The sequence below is a fragment of the Podarcis muralis genome, chromosome 7 (assembly GCF_964188315.1).
Source record: "Podarcis muralis chromosome 7, rPodMur119.hap1.1, whole genome shotgun sequence".
Classification (NCBI taxonomy): Eukaryota; Metazoa; Chordata; class Lepidosauria; order Squamata; family Lacertidae; genus Podarcis; species Podarcis muralis.
In genome coordinates, this window is record NC_135661.1 from 76,709,423 (window position 1) to 76,731,837 (window position 22,415).

Consider the following 22,415-nt stretch of genomic DNA (forward strand, 5'->3'; position numbering starts at 1 on the left):
CAACGAGGCAATGAGCCTCCATTGGTCTGTCATCTGAAGGAAATGCACTGTGCTAAAGTTCTCCTGAGCCTTCTACCAAGTAGCAATGAGGCAAACATGGAATTGGAACCTGGACCTAGGGCACAGACTCTCTTGACATTCAAAATTCTAAACAGGAGGGAGGGGGTCCAGGCAGCGAGCAACCACAGCCTCTTCTGCACCTGTTTGTTATGCTCAAAGCCTAGCTGAGGGCAGACCACAGATTTCCTGTTGCTAGCACCAATTCACAAGAACTAGAGCATCAGTCTGTTGAGATCTTCTAGCTCTTCTGCTGCAAAGTCCAGAGAGGACAGGAGAGAGTGTGAGCAGCTGAAGTGAGAAGGCAAACTATCCTATCCTCCTATCCTCAAACAACTGTTTGTCAAGGATCTCGAGGAGCAAGTAAGTCTTAACAGAGGTCCTTCAAAGTCCTTCCCTCCCAGCCTGCTTTCCCCTTCCTCAGCTGGCAGGCTTGTGATCCCAATGATGTTAGATCTCCTGCTGCTCTTGAGCTTCTCCCCTAAACTTAACAGCAGCATTGGGGGGAGAGGGATTATCATCAGAATCATGGGGTGGAGAGGGAAAGTTTCAAACTGTCCTCTGCCTGCAAATCCTTTCTGTCCTGTTGAGTTGACTGGGGAGTACAGTGGTACCCCGCAAGACGAATGCCTCGCAAGACGGAAAACCCGCAAGACGAAAGGGTTTTCTGTTTTGGAGGCGCTTCGCAAGACGAATTTCCCTATGGGCTTGCATCGCAAGACGAAAGCCCATAGGGAAATGCTGGCGGTCGGGAGCAAAGACTTTCGCCCACAGCCGGCCTTCAGAAGAGGACCTCTTCTGAAGGCCGGCGGGGGGCAAAAGTCTTTGCTCCCCCCCGCCTGCCTTCCCCCCGCCTGCCCCGGGCGATCTTAAAATGCTGGCGGGCGGGAGCGAAGCGTTCGCTGCCGACCCCCAGCATTTTAAAATCTCCAAGGGACAGCAGAGAAGTCTCTGTCCCGAGGAGATTTTAAAATGCTGGGGGTCGGGAGGGAAGCGCTGCCGACCCCCAGCATTTTAAAATCTCCCCGTGTCCCGGGGAGATTTAAAAATGCTGGGGGTCGGCAGCGCTTCGCTCCCGACCCCCAGCATTTTAAAACGCTGTTCCGAAGGGGGGGGCGGGATCACCTGCCCCAGCCGCCCCACTTCGGAACGCTGTTCCGAAGCGGGGAGGGGGGGCGGGGACACCTGCCCCAGCCGCCCCACTTCGGAACGCTGTTCCGAAACTTCACAAAACGCTGTTCCGAAGTGGGGAGGGGGGCGGGAAGACCTGCCCCAGCCGCCCCACTTCAGAACGCTGTTCCGAAGCGGGGAGGGGGGGCGGGAAGACCTGCCCCAGCCGCCCCACTTCGGAACGCTGTTCCGAAGCGGGGAGGGGGGGCGGGAAGACCTGCCCCAGCCGCCCCACTTCGGAACGCTGTTCCGAAGCGGAGAGGGGGGGCGGGGACACCTGCCCCAGCCGCCCCACTTCGGAACGCTGTTCCGAAGCGGGGAGGGGGAGCGGGAAGACCTGCCCCAGCCGCCCCACTTCGGAACGCTGTTCCGAAGCGGGGCGGGGGGCGGGAACACCTTCTGAAGGCGGGCAGGGGGCGAAAGTCTTTGTCCCCCCTGCCTGCCTTCCCAGGGGCTTTTAAATCGCCCCGGACAGCGGAGAAGTCCTCCGCTGTCCGGGGCGATTTTAAAATGCCGCCCGCCAGCATTTTAAGATCGCCCCGGACAGCGGAGAAGTCCTCCGCTGTCCCAGGGTTTTTTAAAATGCTGGGGGTGGGAAGAAAAGCCCTTGTCCCCCCCCCCAGCCTTCAGAAGAGGTCCGGGGACAGACTGTCCCCGGACCTGGTCTGAAGGCGGTTTCCCTAGGAACGCATTAATTGATTTTCAATGCATTCCTATGGGAAACCGTGCATCGCAAGACGAAAAAACCGCAAGACGAAGAGACTTGCGGAACGAATTAATTTCGTCTTGCGAGGCACCACTGTATCTGAGAGTGTTTAAAAGGAGGCTAGACAGCAGAGGTTAACAGTTATCTGAAACCCACCATCCCCGATAGCCCATGAAACTAGGCAAACTATCTGGTACCTTCCTTTCTCCCCCCTCCAACATGGCTGATCAGTGGAAAGGTACATTGTGAGCCTCATAAGACTAGGCAGGTGGACAAAAGCAGTCTGAGGGGTGCAAATGGCATGCTTCTGAAGCAAAGTTAGAAGACCTCTCTCTCTCTCTGCCAAGCAGTGGCAAGAGCCTGTGGGGTTGCTGGCATGCACCCAGGGTCTGTGGTCCTTTGGAGAACTGAGACACGGCAGGGGGGTCTTTTGCCACCACTTATGGGATGCTGTCGAGCTTCCTGAATAATCTAGCTGAGGATGCTGAAAGGGTTCGAAAGAAAGCCCTAGGACTGGAAGAGTGTGAGGCAGAGCATTTCAGGGCCAAGTAGAACTGGCATAAGACATGATACAACCCAAGGTGGGGTTATAGGAGCTGCTGCTGCTGCTGTGGCAAGTCTTCCCACTTTGGCACCCCTTTTCTTACCCATTTTGGCTGGTTCTAGAGACAATGGAGCAGACTCTATAGCAGATTTGCCTTACCGTAATACAACACAATCAAGCTTTTAAAAAAAGCAACCATTTTTGTAAAGTCATTGTCACAAACTCTCAGATTTTTCCACCTACACCTGGTTCACTGCTTTGGACAGAAATGGCCGCACCAAACTAGTCTCTTGACTGCTGGGGAAGGCTTCCTGTGCGTGCTTAGCTTCTGCTAGTCTGGCTGGAGAGATTTCTGTTCAGTTCAGGTTTCTCTTTCTCAGAAATCAGCCATTTGAGCAGAGCTGTGTGCTGGCGAGCAGCCAGAGATTATCAGCAACAGAACATTTGGTCCGAAATACATTGCTGCACCAGGCTCTTGTTTGTGGATCATAATATATTGGCTAAATGCAGGCATCCCCAACCTGCGGCCCTCCAGATATTTTGGCCTACAACTCCCATGATCCCTAGTTAACAGGAATAGTGATCAGGGATGATCGGAATTGTAGTCCAAAACATCTGGAGGGCCAAAGGTTGGGGATGCCTGGCTTAATACATCTCCCTCCTCATCCCCATGAAGTTCCACACATAGCCCCTTCCCCAGACTTGGATCTTGGCTTCTGAAAGGTCCCAGTCAGAACCACATCACATTTCAAGTTGGTTTGTCGCATTGTTGTTGTTGTTCTTCAGACCCATGTAAGTGTCAGAACAGAAGAGTTCTGCTGGATCCGGCAACGGCCCACCAAGGCCAGGCTCATATTCTCAGAACTCAACTCAGTTCACTGTGAAACCACTCTGCCTCGCTTCCTTGTTGGCTATTATTCATAGTTCAGAAGGCAGAGGGAAGCGAAGCCTGCTTTCACTGTCACTGTAAAAAAAATATTTCAAAGTGTGGCATGTACCAGATAAGTTTTTCTAGATGCAAGAGAAAGCAATCCTCTCAAACAGCTGTCCAACTTGTCACTTTAAGGGAGTTGCTGTCTTTCCAAAGAGCGACAGGCTGCCAATGGTAAACAATTTTAATTTGCTGATTGTAAAAATATTTCTATGCTGCCTTTCAGCTCTAAAAGGAGCCACCCTAATTAATTCTGACTTTTTCTTTCTTTGCTCACTTCCCCATATTTCAACCATTTCTACTATGTGAACGGTTGCTTGAAAGGACAACAATCAAAGATACAGTGAGTGGAACCTTGGTTCCTGAACTTAATCTGTTCTGGGTTTCTGTTCGACTCCCGAAACTATTAAAAAACCAAGGTACAACTTCTGATTGGCTGCAGGAGCTTCCTACACACTCGAGCAGAAGCCACGTCGGACGTTCGGCTTCTGAAAAACGTTCGCAAGCCGGAACACTTACTTCCGGGTTTGCAGAGTTCAGGAGCCGATTTGTTTGACAACTAAGCCGTTCAGGAACCAAGGCACCCCCGTATATCAGAGTTTCTCCAGGAGAAACACTCACCAGGACAGGAAGTCCAATTTATGCAGTTCGAAAGCTTCTCATCAAAGCATTTCAGGGGGTTTAGGCAGGAAATCTGAGAGGCAGATGAAGCTGTGCAGGAATTTCAAGAGCATTTGTTAAAGCTGTTTACTTAAGACGTTGTAATGACTATAATGTTGCCTGCACCCCAATTTCTGTTTAGTAAGAGATTCCTGGGGTTCCAGTGCTTACCCAGAATATGGTTTCCTTGGAATGTCAATGGAGTTAAACATTAATGTGAGTAGTTTGAACTGGCAACCGATGCAGCTGTTTTAAAAGAGGACTTAAATGCAGAAGGCATTAACTGCTGCAATATTTCTGTTCTTGTTTAGGTGTGTTAAATCTCACAGAAGAGCAGCCATGGGTTGTAAGAGCAGCAAAAAAGACACATTAGCTCAAATGAATCAGCCATCTGGCAAACGTACCCTTGATATCGCCATCGTAGGGGACTCAGGTGTCGGCAAATCATCCCTGGTCAATGCCCTGACAATTTCCCCCTCCTGCATGTACGATTTCCCCCTCCGGCAGAGGACTCTGCAAGATGAATGTATTGATCCCCAGAGGCGTGCCTTACTACCACCCCAGGACCCAGGAAGGAAGATGCACAATAAGTATATTGGTTTCAGCTGAAGCCAAACTTTATTCAATTACATATCTTCAACTCAATATGAAAGCAAACATGTTTAATGTTTCTTTATTCTGTGATATTGTGGCTGTACAAGGATGTAGAGACCATACCTGCCCTCACTTTCCTCTTAATAGCAGTATTGTGGGGAGAGGGATTATCATCAGAATCATAGGATGGGGAGGGGATGTTTCAAACTCTCCTTTGCCTGCAAATCCCTTCTGGGCTGTTGAGCTGACTGGGGAAGTACTGAGAGTGCAGAAAAAGAGCCTGGACAGCAGAAGTTAACAATTAACTGAAGGTCCCCTTCCCGATTGCTGAGGAAAGAAAAAAGTGAACAATAACTGGCTGTTATCCACATTAACTGCTGCACTCTCATCACCCCAATGCATGCACACACAGTGTGTGACTCTGTATGGGCAGAGACTTCAGGGGTGCCAACACTTTGCTTGGATGAGGGTCACTGGAAACTATTGTCTTTTTTTGATATATGGTGCTGTGTTTGTGCGTTGAGTGTGCACACTCACACACCACCTTAGCACAAGTTGGAAGGGCTCACAGCATTACCACTCCAACAGATGTTAATTCCCTAAAAGGTTTCTTGCAGGGGAAGAGTTGCAGCACGGAGAGTGGGTCTGAGTAGCACTGAGTCAAAAACGAAAGAGGAATGTAAATTGGTAAAATTGATGGTAATTGCAGCCAGACAGGTTATAGCGAGTTATTGGAAAAATGCAGAAGAAACAGGGGTGAACCAATGGAGGGGAAAACGGAATAATATTATAATTTTAGAATATCTAACTGTGAAGATACACAGAATGAAAGGGTTTAAGGTCAGTGAGAAAGAGGAGGATTGGTTTGAGAAGATATTGAATTATTTGGGTTGGTTTGAACAATTTGGAGCAATTAAAATGCTAAAAGTTAAATAAACCTTGTGGAGGAAGGAGTGTTAATGTAGAATTGTACATATGGTTGATTTGAATATGTTATTATTGATTATGTATACCCAATGTATCAGCCGCCTGGGGGGTTTCACTGTTTGTGTTTTGGTTGTTGATAAAAAATATTTTTTTTAAAAAACAACAACTGCCAGGACCTCTGGGAAACGCCATTTCCCAGGCTCCTAATTCTTGTATCTCCCAGGGACCCTGATGCTCAACCCATTTCTCCTGGATTATCCTAGAGGTTGCAACAAAGGGTGGTTGCTGAAAGATTCTTTCCCAATCTTCATCTAAAATCTGTTCCTGAATGTCTAACTTCCAATATTCTTTCAAACTTTCCTTTGGTGATTCCCCCTTGTCTAATAACACCTTAAACAATTTTGAAACTATTTTGTCCCTATCTGTCCTATATCCTTACACTAATTCTTCGAAGGGTGTAATAATTCTTTTACCACATTTTTTAACTTCTTCTTCCTTTAGCAGAGAGGAAATTTGTCTTTTCTGTAGTCGATTAATTTTATTCCAAATACCACTTTCCTGTTCCATCGTACCTTCTATTCCCCAACTATTCTCTATCTCCTCAGTTGAGATATCCTTTAATTTATCCCCTACCTCCTTTGGGATGAGCTCCCTTAACAGGGCTATTTTATCAAAATACCACATTTTGGTAAGGGGGGAGAGGCCACTTCTCCGCTTCTCCCATACCCAGGTGGACCCCGTAAATGTTGATATTTTATCTGCTTCCCTTTTCCTCCTATCGAATATTCTTATGTTTCCCTCCTACTACTTCCAAATTCTCCCACTCAATACACCCCAAATCTTCCCCCTGTTCTCCCTCCAACCAAATCATAAGATGTCTCAGTTGGTAGGCTTCGTAATATAAAACCATGTTGGGAATCCCCCATCCTCCATCTTGGATCCTATGATACCTATATCTACCTGCCGCCCTTGGTTTCTCGGATGCAAAAACAAACCTATTGATTTTCCCTTGCCACCCTTTCAATATCCATTCCGGTATGTGCCAGGGTAATACATAAAAAGATACGTTAATCCGGGTAACAAGAACATTTTAACCAATGCAATTCTTATACTAATTGATTCCTTCCTTTTCTCCCATATTTTCAACTTCGACTGAATACTGCTCCAAGTTTTTTTATAATTATATTCAAATATTTTCTTCAAATTTTTAGTTATCCTTACCCCTAAATATTTTACCATCTTATCTGCTATAGGAATACCCAGTAATTTAGAGGCTTCTAGTTGAATTTTAAGTTTCACATTTAAACACATCATTGATGATGTATTAACTTTTAACCCTGATACTTTTGAAAATCCTTGCAAAATTCTTTTTAATGGCACCACTGCGGCCCCCAGGTCCCTAACCGTCACCATCACGTCATCCGCATACATTGTCAATAACTCCCCCTCTGCCCTTCCTTTCCCCGGGATTTCAAATCCTTTAATCTCATTATTCTTTTTGAATTTGATTGCTAATGGTTCCAATGCTAAAATAAAGAGCAGGGGAGAAAGTGGACATCCTTGCTTTGTACCAGTTAGCACTTGGGCGTCCCGTCCCCCCCCCCCCCCCCCCGCCGACCCATCAATTCCTCCCATCGCTTTGGACTTCGTATATATTGCCTCAACCAGCAGTTGAAATTTCACTCCAAATTTATATTTTTGCAATATCTTTTTCAAATAATTCCAACCCACCAAATCAAATGCTTTATATATATATCCAATGACATTAGAGTGAGAGGCAAATCTTCATTTTTCGCTAAATACACCATACCCATCACCTTCCTGACTGCCTCTACCAAATACAGTTGAGGCACTGCTGCAGAACTCTAGGTGTAATGGAAGTTGTAATGTGTGAAAGTGTCTGCATATATGTGTTTTTTGTGAAATTCCGGGCTCTGATATGCCTTATGGCAAACCCTTTCAAGTGTGGGTGCAGTAACCACAGTGAATTGGATCAAGGGAAATATTTGTTTTTAAGAAAAATCTGAACAGAGCAGAGGTGCCTCATTCCGTGCGTTGAAGTCACACGGTTCATTTACCAATCGGTGTGTCCCTGTGTCTTACCAGGGAGGAGGGGTGGTGCAAAGTGGTGGGGAGTCCAGCATGGTGCAGACACACCAGCCAATCAAATTCAATGCTCCTACCAGAGCATGAATGGAAGCTTCCACACCACAGTTTATTGAGGATTTCTTGCTGCTCATATATGGAAGTTTTTGAGTGTCTACATGAGAATGTCCTCATCAAAATGCCATCCATTGTTATTTTCCCATTTAATTTGGATTTACAGTTTCCATGCAAACCCCAAGAAGAAAACATCAAACAAACAAAACAAAACACCCAGGGAAATGGAAAATCTGGATTAAAAGTGGGAACAGAATGTGAAATGGCATTTTGATGATGATGTTCTATAGACACTGAGAAAAGCATATATGCAAGAGCAGCAGTGAGCATAAATGGAAGTTCCATGTAGAAGAGCCCACAATGTCAAGATCTGAATGTGGTGGGGGGTTTTTTTGGGGGGGGGGAGAGATATTCATATTTCACTTGAGTGTAAATCATCACTGAATTTCCCAGCTGGATGGATCACTAGTATTGCCAAAGTCTTTCTAAATTCTCCCTTTTATTTTCTAGGATGCTGTCATATAAAAAGAAATTTTTAGCATTCCTTGAGTTTATCAAGTTTCTCCAAAAAAATGTAGACATAAAATCAGACCCTGTTACATATTTCAATGAAGTAATCAAGATATATGAGAAGACTTTCAGTGATGGTGGAATGAAGGAAGCAGCTTCAGAAGTAAAAAAAGAGCTGGAGGAGTTGGAAAACACTGAGCTTCACATTGCCATCACTGGAGAGATGGGCTCTGGGAAATCATCCCTCATCAATGCTCTGCGAGGCCTGAAGGCAGAAGATGATGGTGCTGCTCCTGTAGGAGTAACAGAAACCACACTGAATCCAAATGCTTATTCGCATCCCGACTATCCCAAAGTGAAATTTTGGGACTTGCCAGGAATTGGATCCCCAGGTTTTTCACCAGAGAGTTACCTTAAGAAGGTGGATTTCCCCAGATATGACTTCTTCATCATTGTAGGTTCCACAAGGTTCCAAGATTACCACACTAAGCTAGCTCAGGAGATCCAACGGATGAATAAGTTGTTTTATTTTGTACGCTCCAAAATGGATATAGATATGTCCAGCATGAAAAGGGATTATTCTAAAACCTTCAGTGAAGATCAAGCCATTCAAATGATCAGGGATGACTGCAATAAGAACTTGCTAAACTTCAAGGACTCCAGTCACCAGAGCTTTCTGATCTCTTCCTGGGACCTTGCCAAGTATGACTTCCCCCACCTGGTGGAGACCTTGGAGAAAGATCTGCCCAGCCTGAAGAGAATTGCATTCCTGTTCAGCCTCCCCAACTTTTCCTCTGAGGTCATAGAAAAGAAGAAATCTGCGCTGAAGAGTCACATATGGAAAATATCCCTAGTGTCTGCTGGCATCAATGCTATTCCCTTTCCAGGCATTCCTCTGGCTTGTGATGTTGTCCTCCTGCTTGGGTCCATGGTTGCCTTCTACAAGATGTTTGAGCTGGATGATGGCTCCTTAGCTAGGCTGGCCAGATTGGCCAGGAAGCCTGTTGAAGAACTGAAGGCTGTGATTAAGTCTCCTCAGGGGAAAGAAATCACCCTGGATCTTGTCAAGAAGAAAATAATCCATACTTTACAATGTTTCCTCCCAGTTTCACCAGTTAGGAGCTTGGCAAGTGCAGGGGTGTCTTTTGCTACCACTTATTGGATGCTATGGAGCTTCCTGGATAATCTGTCTGAGGATGCTGAAAGAGTGAAGAAAGTCCTAGGACTGGAAGAGTGTGAGGCAGAGCATCTCAGGGCCAAGCAGAATTGGCACAAGACATGATGCAGCCCAAGGGGGAGAAAGTAGGAGTTTCTGCTGCTGCTGCTGCTGCTGTGGCAAACATTCCCACTTTGGCACCCCTTTTCATACCCATTTTGGCTCGTTCTAGAGACCGTGAAGCAGACCCTATAGCTGATTTACCTCACCGCATTATGACACAATCAAGCTTTTAAAAATAGGAATAAAAAGCATCTTCCAATTTTTGTAAAGTCTTTTGGAGACAAACGTGCCAGACAGGTACACCACAGTATAGGTACTTTGGGCATATAGTTTTTTCCTTTCATGAAGTTTTCTGTGAACTGTATTGAGACCTCTGGGTATAGAGCGGTATATAAATTCAATTAATAATAATAATAATAATAATAATAATAATAATAATAATGTTGCAGATTTTAATTGAGAAAGCTTAGGGGGGAAAGACCTCCTTCAAAGGAGAATTTTGAAATAAATACCCCTTCCTTGGAGCGTCTTTCTCTCATTTGGCCCATGTAATATTTTGCTTCCTGTCCAATTCTAGCCTTGCTGATTCAGGCAATTCAGATTTAGTTAAGGTTTAGTCAAGGTTTCTCAGCCTTAACAATATTTCAGATTTGTAATGCTAACGTATTATATGATTTTATGTTATCAACCTCATTTATCTTATTTTCTGTAGTGCTCAATAAAGTTCCTCCACGTAAAGGAAAGGTATATGCTATGTGTCAGAAGACTCATCTTTGAATACTGAATTTTCTGTGCTGATATGATGGGGGGCTAATTTCGTTGTAAAGGGAACTTGTAGCCTTATGAGGCTTTGCCCTCGGGTGGGAAAAATATTGCGCCCGGGAAAGGGAAAATGGGAGTCTACAGACACTCAAGGAATAGTTGAAAAGGCTTTATTTCTACCATCCATGAACTGGTAGAAGGAGCAAGTGTGATAACTCACAAAAAGCATGCACGAGTTCACAGTCATGTGCACAGAGTATATATTCCCCTTCCAGTTCCCTCCCCTTTCTCCTCCCTCAGGAGTCCTGCCCCATGTTGTGTTTCCTGAGCATGTACAGAAAGCTCCTGTCTTGGGAAAGGGGGGTGAGAAGCCAAGGGGTCGAGGAGCCCTGGTGGTTCAGCATGTCCAAAGATGATGCAACTAGAATGAGATAAAAGTCAGTTCTCAGCCCTGCTCTGACAGAGTCTATTCATTAGCTTTTTGGAGCCTTCTCGTACTGATAAAAAGTAACGGTTTGCCCTTGCCACAGCACCTTGTGAGAAAAGCAGAGAAGAGCAGAGAAAAGCTGTTTTGGATTTTTAGAAGACAAAAGGAATTTTGGACAGTTTTGAGGGCTGGTGGTGGGGGGTGACTTCGGGCCTAGGTGGGGTCACCTGTCCTCACCTTCCTTCAAACTGAGATGAGAAACTGGACTTCTGCTTCGTAGAAATCAAGCTTACATTTCCTCCCCTGAACAAAGCAAAAGTGTCACACTGCCCACTCTCCTCTCCCCCCTTTTTTCCCCTTTTAATTATATTTATTAAGGTTTTCCAAATTAAAACAAATTAAATCCAATTTATAAACTTTTTCCAATAATCAGGACTTCCCCTCCCCACCCCCTCTTGTATTCCAAATCTTCCAAATAAACAATTAAATTCAACAAGTTCTTATCCCCAAATTACACTCATCATCAATAACCCAAATTTTTTTTCCAAGTTCCCATCCCCTAAGATTGATCTAGTCCCTTCCACGAGGTCCCCCTTTTCAAATATAATGCAGATAAATATAAAATAAAGATAGAAAAAAAAATAATTTTACAACTTTTGGATTCCAAATTTCCCTCCCCCCTTTCCCTGTTGCGTTCCCCATATCCCTCCATTTCTAGTATCTTTCTGGAGTTTCCACATTTCACTAAGCCCATACCCCTCTGATTCTTTGCCAGTCATTTTTAATTGCGAGTGTCCGATCATAGAAGGAGTCTATCTCCAAAAGGGGCCCATTTCTTCTATCCAGATTTTTATATCCAGGAGTGAAAACTCCAATTTTTTTTTCCCATAAGCTTGTCAAATCTGGATATCCCAAATGTTCCCACCTCCAGTTCGTTCTTGTTTCTTTGTTTATTTCCCTGTTCTCCCGCAGGAATGTTCTTTTTCCAAAAGCTTCTAGTTTCTCTGCAGAGGCTTGTTATTCAGGAACCAAACGTTGCGTCATGTCCCTTTCATTTTCCAACAGATAAATCCATTGTATCCTATGGTGTGTAGACCTCTGTAGACAAAATAATGTTCCATTTCTGCAGTTTCCCAGGAGATTAAAAACTCTGTTCAACTATTCAGGTTTCCTGTCGAAAACACATGCAATATCCCTCAGCTCCTCTAGATGGACCACAGCAGCTGAGCTCCCCTCCAGATCACATCCACCAGTCCAAATAGCTTGTTGATCCTTATTTGAAACAATTTATGTCCAATTTATAACAAATGTAACTGGCAAAGTCCTCATAACAAAGACTCCAATTTGTTCTTCCGTTTTGACAGCTCTTTGACAGCTGTCAAAACCTCCGTTGCTCTTCTCCAGGCATTTTCACGAATCGCTCCAGGGATTCCGGGGGGGGGGGTACTTTTTAATACAAATTCCACCTTTCTCCTCCAGCTCAATCTTAGATTTTCCCCTCACGAAGTTGCAAATTCATCAAGATAAGGTTACTCTCGATCTTAGTTGTCAAATCCTTTGTTTTGGCTCTTCTACAATTAGGGGGGGGCTGACTTCCTTTTTCCACCTCCCCCGTTCGCTCCAAATTTTGAAAATTTATCCCTCTTTTTAGTCCATGCTCCAATTACTCACGGGTTCTTCTTTTGGGTCCGAATTCTCAATAGAAGAAGCTAGCGCTCTCCACCGAATGGCATGCGGCTTCGCTCGGCAGGGGGAGCGGAGGACTCAAAGCACCACCCCTCCTCCTGGCGCCCGTTCTTTAGCCTTTAAAAAGGCTCTTTCGCGGGCCGGGGAGGGGCGCAAAGGTGCCAGCCGAGTCACCATGTCCATGGGCCCCGTGCCCATGGTTTTTGAGGGTCCCCGCGTCGCCGGCGCGGTAGGACCCAACCCCTGCCGAGCCGGCTCCCTCCGGAGCACGGAGGGAGCCCGCCATTCGGCGATGGCGCCAACCCGGAAGTCTCTCCTCTCCCCCTTTTAGTGTCTGCTTTGCTGACACTAATGCAGCAGCTCCTCTTTTCTGCCTTGGTTTGAGGAAGAGGGTCATCTCTCAAAGGGAGACATTCTGGGTTAGGTGGCCGGGGAGAGTTGCCTGAACCACAGAGGCTAGAAATTATTTTAGTTAAAAGTTCGAGATTAATAAAGTTAAGGACTTGCAACCATTTTGAACTTTTTGTTATGGCATTCTTTAAAACATGAGGCTCTCTTCTTCATTCAGTCTGAGGATAGTAGAGCCTACAGACAATTTAGGCTAGGAGGGATTTTGTGAACTTTTGCATGTGTGGTTTTGCTTTTTTAGTTAAAACACACTGGAACATAATGGTCATGGCCCACTGCAGCAGCTCAGGAAGATGCATGGCTGGTGGTTGACACTTTATTGGCAAGAGAAACACTGACAGCAGCTCCCACAGGGCGACTTCTTCTGCACAGAAGCCGCTGCTGCTCATTCCTCTTCAAGCCCCTCCTGGTTCTAGAAGATGGCGGAGCAGGGGAAGGCGGGGAGTCAACTGGCCCATCCCTTGCCTGAACAGTTTCTTCTTCATCCACCTCATCCTGCCCTAACTCTTCTTCTTCTTCTTCCTCCTCCTCCTTCTGGTCTGGCTCCCAGCCCCATAAACCAGTGGCTCCCTTTCCTGTGTCAGCCTCCTGGCCCCCTGTCTCCACCACATTCACAGTCCCCAACATCTATTCTCTGAGGAAAATCAACCCAAGGTTTTGTTGCCTGAGGTGAAGGACAAGATGGCCGCTGCCCCTCCCTCCATTCCATGGGCAGAAGGTGTCAGATAATGCAGGCAACTGCCAGGAAGGGGGGTGTCCGGCGCGCTTCCACTGCGTCTCAGCTTGCCGGACGATAGCAGAGTAAAGCACAGCGTGTCTCTGTGTGCAGTCATGCACAAAAGAGTCCGTATGTGGCTTTTCTAATCCAAGCAGCTTTATTTACAGCAAGTAATAAATCAGCAAATATGGGAGCCGGCATGTGTCCCATCAAAACCGGAAGCCAGACAGAACAAAGAACAGATTCCGGGATGCGGAACCTCCCCCCAGTGAGCAGGATGCGCACTCTGAGCTGCTTAACCCTATAAGTTCTGAGTCTCCTCACAGAAAGCAACTGGATCGGCCACTGAATGACTTCAGAACACGGGCAATGGAGCCCTGTCATCTCCTCACGTGAGGGAAATGGCCTTAGGGGACTTAGGCAGGCTGTTTCCAAAGGGGTAGCCATGTTGGTTTGTTGAAGCAAAAACAGCAAAGGCAGACCTTCCAAGTGTCCCTATTTTCCAGGGACGTCCCTGATTTAGAGGATCCAGCTCAGTTTCTGATTTGATCCTGGAACGTCCCGCTTTTCCTTAGGATTTCCCTAAGAGAGAGTTGTTCTGCCTGGCCTTTGGCTTGGAGTCAATTTGATTCCCTCCCCCTCTTTCTTTTTTCCTTTTTCCTCCTGTCATGAGGCTGCATTTTAATGTTTTAATGTTGTATTTTAATCTTGTTTTTAAGTAGTATCCATTCAACTTGTTTTAATTATTGGTTGTTAGCCGCCCTGAGCCCGGCCTTGGCTGGGGAGGGCGGGGTATAAATAAATAATTTATTATTATTATTATTTTCGTTGGAGGGTATGGAGTTATTTGACCCCTTAGCCGTCAGAAGGCAATCCTGTATAGGGAAGTTATTTTAAAATGTTTAATTTTAAAAATTATTTTTATACTTGTTGGTAGCTGCCCAGGGTGGCTGGGGCAACCCAGTAAAATGTGTGGGGTTATAAATAGTAAAACTATCATCATGGAATGGGACGTCCCTATTTTCACCGGAGAAATGTTGAAGGGTATGCAAAGGGTCTCATGGCATCTTAAAAGAGGAGACTGGCTAGCAGGAATCCTCAAGAGGAATGGTGAGGGATAGCCACCACCACTGAGCTTCCCCCAATACGCACACCCTCAGCACCTGCAACCTGAGGCAGCTGCTTCACACTGGCTAACAGAGCTGGCCCTGTTGGACTAGGCCAAGAAAATGGCAACACCTTGTGACAGAACTCAAGCAGCCAGTCCTTCAAATTTCCTCATGCTGGGGGTAGCGTTAACATTGATCTATGGGCCTGATCTATCCAGACCGAAATGAATTTGTGTGAAGGCCAGGGCTGAAGAGTTAAGGGAGCAATCCATACTGTGAATGCCACATGAAATGCCTTTCCCTCACTGAAACAGGTTGCATCATTTTGACCCCCCACAATGAAACAAATGGTTGAAACTCCCCATTGTCAACCACAAATAGAGTGGTAAATTGTGGGAGGGGTGGTTTCTGTCCTAATCCCACGGGATAGTAGTATTTCACCTCAGCCTTCCCAAAGCAGGTAATGCTTCAGAGGTTTTGGCTCTAGCCAGCATGGCCAATGAAGCCCAAAACATCTGGAAGGCATCAGTTTGAGGAAGGCTGTAGGGATCTTCCAGATGTCCTTTTTATTGAGCATTCATATCTGAGCTCATATTGGGGTGATTATACGTGATCCCACTTTCAATACCCTTTGCATCTGCAAATGTTTTGGGATGGTCATTCTGCTTCGTTTGCATTAGGCATGGACTCCATAGTTTCCTGCTAAAGCCCTGCAACTTTTTCATAGCACAAATGTTCATGGGTGTGTGTGTGTTGCCCACTTTTGTCACACTACAGAGCAAGAGTGACCTTCCAGATGGCAATAATAACCGAGTGACATTGGGGAAGTGTTGCAAAACTCTTAATAGAGTGGAATGGTATCTGGATGGCCCACTATAAACACCCCCCCCATGCATTATTATTGTATCGGTGACATGTTGTCTCAAGGCAAATCTAAAAAAATGTAGTATAAACACTGACAACTGGGAAACACTGGTCTGCGAGCGCACCAGTTGGAGAATAGCCTTTACCAAAGATGCCATGGGCTTTGAAGACACTCAAACTCAGGACGCAAAGGAGAAACTTGCTAAGAGGAAGGCATGCTTGGCAAATCCACACCATGATCAACACCTGCCCGCAAACCAGTGTCCCCACTGTGGAAGGACGTGTGGATCCAGAACTGGCCTCCACAGTCACTTATGGACTCACTGGTAAAATCATGTTTATGGAAGACAACCGTACTCAGCTACGAGTGGCCGCCAAAGAAGGAGGGGTGTGTGTCTAGATAATTCACAATATTTCTCATTTATGAGACTTTCATGGAAAACTGAAAGCTGATTAGTAAGGGTGGCCAGGAGATTAAATTAACCAATTAGTTTATTTCATGAAAACTTATACAGCACTTGATTCTAACAAAACCTCAAAGCGGTTTGCAAAGACATAAAACAATAAAGCCAGGAAACAATTACAGTCGTGCTTTAAGATATGCAAGAGTTAAAATACTAGAACAGACTAAAATTACCTCAACTTTCTATTTCACAAATGTGGAGGCTCCTGTCTAGCTGTTTGAACTCCTTCAGTTCGAGTGTGTCTGAGGGAAAGAACATTCTGAAATAGATGTTGCATGGGACTTGTGATACAGAGCTAACTCTTGTTCCTAAAAAAAAAGCAAATGCAGCATATATATATATATATATATATATAGAGAGAGAGAGAGAGAGAGAGAGAGAGAATGCTATATATAAAGAGATACTATATATCAAGCACTTAGTCATCATGGTGCATCTGTTTGCTGCTAAATGGACTTTTCCCCCTCTGCCTCAAGAGCTTTGCCCAGAACCCTCTGGGTGTCATCAGCAGCACCCGATATGCATTTCTGCAGCATGAAGTAGGTGCGAAGAAGCGAAATCCCAACGGACAGAAGAAAGCCAAAGATGGGGAAACACTCCCAGCGGTGATATTCATAAGCCATCACTGAGAGTCCCACCAAGTCTGGCAGCACCCATAAAATGGCAGAGAAGATTCCCAGGGACTGCATTGCTGCTTTAAGGGCTGTGCTTGTCTTTCCAACACGCTGGGCCAGAGCTGCAAGGGATTGATCATCCAGGCCAAAGTCCAGGAAGCACCAGGAGCGGAACTTACTAAACAGAAATATGGGGAGAAGGAAGGGAACTGGGCTTCCAAGAGCGACCAGCAAAACAAGCCCTTTGGTCCAAATCTTCTCCTTCACAGTGGTTTTCTTTTTCTCTAAGATAGGCAGGCAGATGCTAGGGAAGCGGAGCAGAAAGGCTTGCCTCTTCAGCCGCAAGAGATCGTTCTTCAGCGTTTCCTGCAGGAGGGGAAAGTCAAAGCGGTCGGCTTCCCAGTTGGAGACGATGAAGACTTGTGGGGCCCTCACTCCTTCTCTTACCAAGCACTCTTTGCAGTCCTCCTGGATGTGCAAGAGGACCTTCTTCTCACTGTAGTCAGATGGCCGTTGCCTCTTGGCGGCCAACAGGTCCAGGTCTGCTTTGGTGCGCACAAAGTAGAAGCTCTTGCCCATATCTTGGATCTCACGGACCAGGTCAGAATGGGTGGAGCGGAAGCGCTGGGAGCCGATGATGACAAAGAAATCAAAGTGATTCAAATCAACCTTCTTCTCAAATTTGTCCTCTCCAAAGGTTGGTGTTCCCCTTCCGGGGTGGTCCCAAAGGATCACTTGCGGAAGTGTCGGGTGTGGGTAATCCTTGACTTGCACAGTCGTCATCTGTATGCCAGTCGCAGCGGCACGAGGGTCATTGGCACGAAGACCCAGGATGGCATTGATGAAGGAGGACTTCCCGGAGCCGGGCTCTCCTACTACGGCAATGTGGAGCGGAGTGCTGTTGAAAAAGGGCAGTGGTTTTGCCACCACATGCGACACAGCGCCTGCCAATTGGCCCTGAGAGATGGCTACCTCGAAGTCTTCCACCATTGTGGATCTTGGTGCGCTGCAGAGAAAGGAAGCAGGGAAATGTTAAGCGACTGGCATAACTAGAAGCATTCATTAGTGGCATGCTCTCCGTAAAATTTCCAGTGTCTGCAATATTATTATCATTTGCCATCATTCTTCCCCTGGGGGTTCCCTTGGGGGTTCCCCAGCTGGTGCCTCCCCCCACTCCTCTGCATCCAGCCAGCCCAGGACACAGGAGCAGAGCCCAAGAGCCCTGAATATAGAGAGGGATATGAGGAAGGGGATTCTCAACATTTTAAGAAACTGCACTTCCTGATTGTTGATTTGTTTCTATTTTTTTCAGGTTGGGGAGGGAGGCTGTGCCCATTACATAGATGATGACCTTACATGTTTTTAGAAAGATGCAAGAAAGTGTTACCAGCCTTAAGGAGCAGAAGAGGAGGGTCTGGTCAAAAAGAAGAAGGGGTTGGGGCAGTTTTATTTAAGTACCGTATGTTTTAAGAGCACATCCTACCTTTAGATACTGTATGTAAATTCTGCCCCTGCTTGCCATTTAAGTCAGAGGTTTTCTACCTTTTTGAGTCCACAGCTCCTTTGACCTCCTTTCTGCGGCACTCCAGTGGGGCTCAGGAGCCCAGTTATGTTACCCCTTTCCCGCAGAGCTGGCAGCCTCTCACCCTTTTTCAAACAACCCCCCCCCCCCTTGTGAAGTCTTCCCTCAGCCTCCTCTCCTCTCCCTTCTCCTTGGGAGTCTTCTGGCAGCCACTGCTCCTACCTGTAGTCTCTGAGCTGCCACCCCCCTGCCCTCAAGAGAGGCGCCTCCTCACACTGCCCCACGGGGGCCTGGGACTTGTCTGTGCCTTCTCAGCAGCAAGGGCTGGTGGTCTGGCTGGCTGGGCTCCCTCGCCCACTTGCCTGCTTACTCTGAGGCCCCTTTCAGCTCCTGGCAACCAGCACCCCCTGGCCAGCTCCAGAGGCACCTTTCGCCTGGGGATCTTGTAGCCAGGGCTGCTGCAACAAACAGATGTGCAAGAGTTTTGGAGGCAGAGACAACAGAGGGCATCAGAGGAGGAAGGGAATGAAAGAGGGATGGAGGCCAGTGTTGCCCACGGCACCCCTGACCAGCATTCAAGGCACCCCAAGGCACCCTGGTTGAAAACCACTGATTTAAGTAATTAATAACCTCACATGCCTAATGTGTCTGAATTCCCCCACCCACTTCCCTCCCTCCCCCAATGTGCACATTACCAGCTTTCCAAAGGAATTGTTTCTGTTCTCAGATTCGGGACAGCCTCCCCCCTCCTTCTCCCCAACCTGTTGAAGGACCAGAAACAAATTCCTCACCTCCTGACCCTTCAACAAACCTTTATTTCCCCCCCTTCTCTCTCCCCCCCCTCCGAAGAAGTCACCTGGAGGGCTGCTGAGATTTTGTGCTGGTGTTGCTGAGGGAGGAAAGGGGGGGGGAGTTGCATGAGGAAAGTGAGGGGGTAAAAAACCTTCTAAACAAACAGGGGGGGCGAAGTGCAGAGCAGGATCCGGCTTCTCGTCATTTCTTACCCCCACTCCCTCCCATCTTCCCTTCAGGGAGGGAGAGAGTGGGATGGGAGTTCTTTTCCTTCTGATCCTGGCATCCAAGGTGAGGGAGGAGTCAGGAAATGAGCGGGAGGGGCTAATGAACGAGGTCTCCCTCTCCCTCTCTCTCTCCCTCCCTGTTCCAGGTGTATGTTGGGTAGGCAGATGAAGAGCAGCATGGAAAGGAGGGCTGTGTGCACCAGTGGAGAGATCTGGGATCGCCAGGTTGGGGAGACAAGGGAGGTTATCAGAAAGTTATCATTGTGGAACAAATCAGTATGATATGGTTTGTATGTCTGTGTATTGTTTTACACCTGAATTACATTAAAGAAAACCTATCAAATCAAAATGTCATTTTCTTTCCTGAAACGTTTTATCAAGATAAATTTAATACTGGATTTTCTGTGAAAGAGTTCATTACAAGGGGAAGTGCGTGAGGAATTGAATGGGAGGAAGGGGGGTTGGAGGAGAGAGGGAAAGAAGAGCTACTTTTTCCGTGGCTAGGGGGCGCAATCTGGACGGTTCTGACAGGGGCAGGAGGCGAGAGGAGCAGGAGGGCAGCCTCGTAGCAGCTGCAGAGGGGGGTGTCGAATGAACACGCGTCACCGCTGGAAAGGGAGACCCGCGTTGATTTCAGAGCAGTTACTTACAACTCTTAGAGTAGCACCAGCTCTGCTTGCTCCCTGGTGATGGCATGTTATTTATTCCCTTTGCAGCGGGGAAGAAGGGCAGCCTTCTCCAACATCATTATTCATATGAGTAAAAATAAACGATTCTGCCCCCCCCCCCGCCTAGTTATGAGCTCAGAGTCTCCTTTAACGCAAACACGCTCAGAAAAAAAAACAAAAAACACGGAAACCATCAGAGCCCCAGGAGAAATGCTCACCTCCTTACCTGCTGCCAGTCCGAATTTTTTTGCAGTAAAGCTCAGTTCCCTCTTCGGAGGCTTTGCTTGCTGGTCTCTTAGGCTTTTCTCCGTCCAACTCTCTTCCTCGCTCTCGCTTTTATTCCCTCTCCCTCCCGGTCGTCGCACTAAAAAAAGCAAAGAAGAAAGCGAAAATAGGAGCGAGGACGAGATTGCAACGCCTAGCCAGAGCCGCATTCCCCGCTAGAGGGAGCTCCAAGCAGCCTGATTGACAGCAGTGCAGCTGCCTTTAAAAGGGAAGGTCCCCAAGGCTCACTCGTGAAACTTGAAGCATCCGAGATGGTTAATCCTTTACCTCTGCGGTAGTTGCCTCTGTGCCAGTCTCAGCAGCTCCCGCGTTTTCTGCATTTAAGCCCCACATGGCCCTGATTTCAGGGGGTGGATCTAGATGACCCTTGGGGTCCCTTCCAGATCTGCAATTCTATGATTCTGTGACTTCCCAGAGTCCAGCTCTTCTCCTACTGCAGTGTAGATTGGAGTCTTTGCAAAGGACGGTAGAAATTTCAGGAGCGGCGCGAAATGTTTTGGCACCAGCAAAGAAGCAGGACGGGTCCTATCACTTGTTTCAGCTGCTTTGAGGTTTATTGCAATTAAGCAGGACATAAACGCTGTGAAATAAACAGTGTTGTTTCACAATGCTTCATTCATAGCGTGGATGCCTGCAGCTCATGATCTCGTTGATGTAACAATGGCAACATTTGTACTATGATGTATTTATTGCTTTAAAAACCCATTACAGCCAAGGTGGTATCTAACATTGCTGGTAACAAAGCTTTGTGTACTCTCTGGCCCCTATTAACCAGTGCAAATGAGGACAGTCATGCAGGCAGGATAAAATCTGCCCCTCACTCCTGATATTTGGGTAGATCTTCTGTAATTCAGAGCAGGGCTTTGAGTGTGGCTTCCCCTGTTCTGTGGAATAGCATTCCTGCAGAGATGCAACAGGAGCCCACTACCTGCAATTTCTGGAAACAACTGAAGATGTTTCATTCTGACAATTTTTCCCAGGTGGATGAATAGGTTGCTGCCATGAGTGTCTATTTAGCATTGTTTGGAAACATATTTACTTTTTTTCTGTACTGTTTTTAACTGCTTTTCAGCTGTGTTCATTGCATTTTGTACACTGCCTTTTGGGGAAGATAATAATCATAATCAAAGAAGTCCTGATGAATTTTCATGAGAACCTTTTAAAAAAGGAAACAGCCAGCTGATATGGAGATGGGAAGAGCTGAACTTAAGTATTGGAAAAATGAGAAGCTGAGAGAAACTGAAAATAATAAATTTGCCCACTTCCCGCAGATCTATCCCTATGCTGAAGGAAATACTTGCTGCCATTCCCCCTTCTACACAAATGTTAATGGGGCAGGAGTCCCTGTCCTCTTCTTCATCTCACCTCCCCCACATCTCCTCTAAAATCTGCTCTGGAAAGTTGCTCCCAGCTGGGAAGGTGTGCAAGTCATTTGCTTGGGTGAGGAGAAACATGATGCAGACAGTGATGTTGAAGCTGGAAGCTCCTCATATCCTTCAGAAGAAGGATTTTGACAAGCTGGAACTTGTACAGAGGAGGGCGACCAATCAAAGCTTTGGAAACCAAGTCTTATGAGGAACAGTAGAAGGAGCTGGGTAAGTTTAGCTTGGAAAAGAGGAGTTTGAGAGGAGATACGATAGCCATCTTCAAATATCTCACACAGAAGAGAGAATAAGCTTGTTTTCTTCTGCTCCGGAGGGTAGGGTTTCAATTGGCTTCAAATTACAAAATTGCACATGAGGAAGAAATAGTTTATTTTTTAGAAAACTTCTAATATTCTGCAGGCTTTAGAGCTTGCATGACGAGCTGGCTTTGCAAACCAGGCAGGCAGGAAGGACACCAAACTGTCCTCAGAGTGATCCTAGACTGACAGCAAAGCCTGTGTCTTATCTGACACCCTCAGCCTTAGGGGACATAATACAGGGGGGCACCGGGCACAGGTTCCTTCAAGGGTTTCTGCAGCCTCACACAGGGAGACTCGCCTTCCCTTCCCCCAGCTGGTCCTCCAGCTTCCTGCAGCCTGGGGAGCTGGAGCTCTTCGCCACCCCCACCCTCCGACTTTGTTGCTGATTATTTATCTATCCTGCTTAATCTTAGGAAGGGGAAGGGAGCTGCAGCTTTTTGTTATCTTGGAGCAAAAATTACATCCTGTTTCCAAGTTTTCCTCTCCCCCACCCTTGACCAGCACACAGTTCTCCTCAAACAGGTGATTTTTGAGAAAAGGAAACCTAAATGAGGTCGGCCTACTTCCTCCTCCGTGTAAATAATTTCTTGGACTGTGCTGGGTCATGGCAGAGAGCAAAAGGATGCAGAAATTTCTCCAGCCTGAAAGCAGAGGAGGAAAATGCAAAGGAAGTTTTCCCCAACAGTCAAAAGATTGAATTTTTTTGG

At 46.5% G+C, this 22,415-nt stretch overlaps 4 protein-coding genes across 5 annotated transcripts in view; 3 read left to right on the forward strand and 1 right to left on the reverse strand.

Annotated features, from left to right (window-relative positions):
* LOC144328560 (interferon-inducible GTPase 5-like) overlaps nucleotides 1–22,415 on the forward strand; it is a 71,798-nt gene that overhangs the window by 18,332 nt on the left and 31,051 nt on the right. The gene's annotated exons all lie outside the window — the stretch shown is intronic.
* LOC114603433 (uncharacterized) overlaps nucleotides 3,467–22,415 on the forward strand; it is a 124,715-nt gene continuing 105,766 nt past the window's right edge. The window contains exons 1-2 of the mRNA XM_077932526.1: nucleotides 3,467–3,582; nucleotides 4,380–4,658. Of these exons, the coding sequence (XP_077788652.1) occupies nucleotides 3,470–3,582; nucleotides 4,380–4,658 (392 nt within the window). The 5' untranslated portion in view covers nucleotides 3,467–3,469. The remainder of the gene's footprint in view (nucleotides 3,583–4,379; nucleotides 4,659–22,415) is intronic.
* On the forward strand, nucleotides 8,160–10,225 carry LOC144328565 (interferon-inducible GTPase 5-like). Its single transcript, XM_077932545.1, has one exon. The coding sequence runs from the start codon at nucleotides 8,261–8,263 to the stop codon at nucleotides 9,539–9,541; it is 1,281 nt and encodes a 426-aa protein (XP_077788671.1). The 5' UTR covers nucleotides 8,160–8,260; the 3' UTR covers nucleotides 9,542–10,225.
* Nucleotides 15,927–20,423, reverse strand: LOC114603444 (interferon-inducible GTPase 5-like). Of its 2 annotated transcripts, none has more exons than XM_077932552.1 (3): nucleotides 20,292–20,423; nucleotides 19,958–20,103; nucleotides 15,927–17,536 (listed from the first exon to the last, which is right to left on the reverse strand). In XM_077932552.1, exon 3 carries the CDS (start codon nucleotides 17,518–17,520, stop codon nucleotides 16,363–16,365), a length of 1,158 nt encoding a protein of 385 aa, XP_077788678.1. In that variant the 5' UTR covers nucleotides 17,521–17,536; nucleotides 19,958–20,103; nucleotides 20,292–20,423; the 3' UTR covers nucleotides 15,927–16,362. The 2 variants fall into 2 exon arrangements, with proteins under 2 accessions (XP_077788678.1, XP_077788679.1); XM_077932553.1 differs by having other exon boundaries at nucleotides 19,966–20,103; nucleotides 20,292–20,420.

What these genes read in the sequence shown, in the direction of transcription:
- LOC114603444 (XM_077932552.1), bottom strand. Translation starts at nt 17,520, where the DNA reads ATGGTGGAAGACTTCGAGGTAGCCATCTCTCAGGGCCAATTGGCAGGC.
- LOC144328565 (XM_077932545.1), top strand. Translation starts at nt 8,261, where the DNA reads ATGCTGTCATATAAAAAGAAATTTTTAGCATTCCTTGAGTTTATCAAG.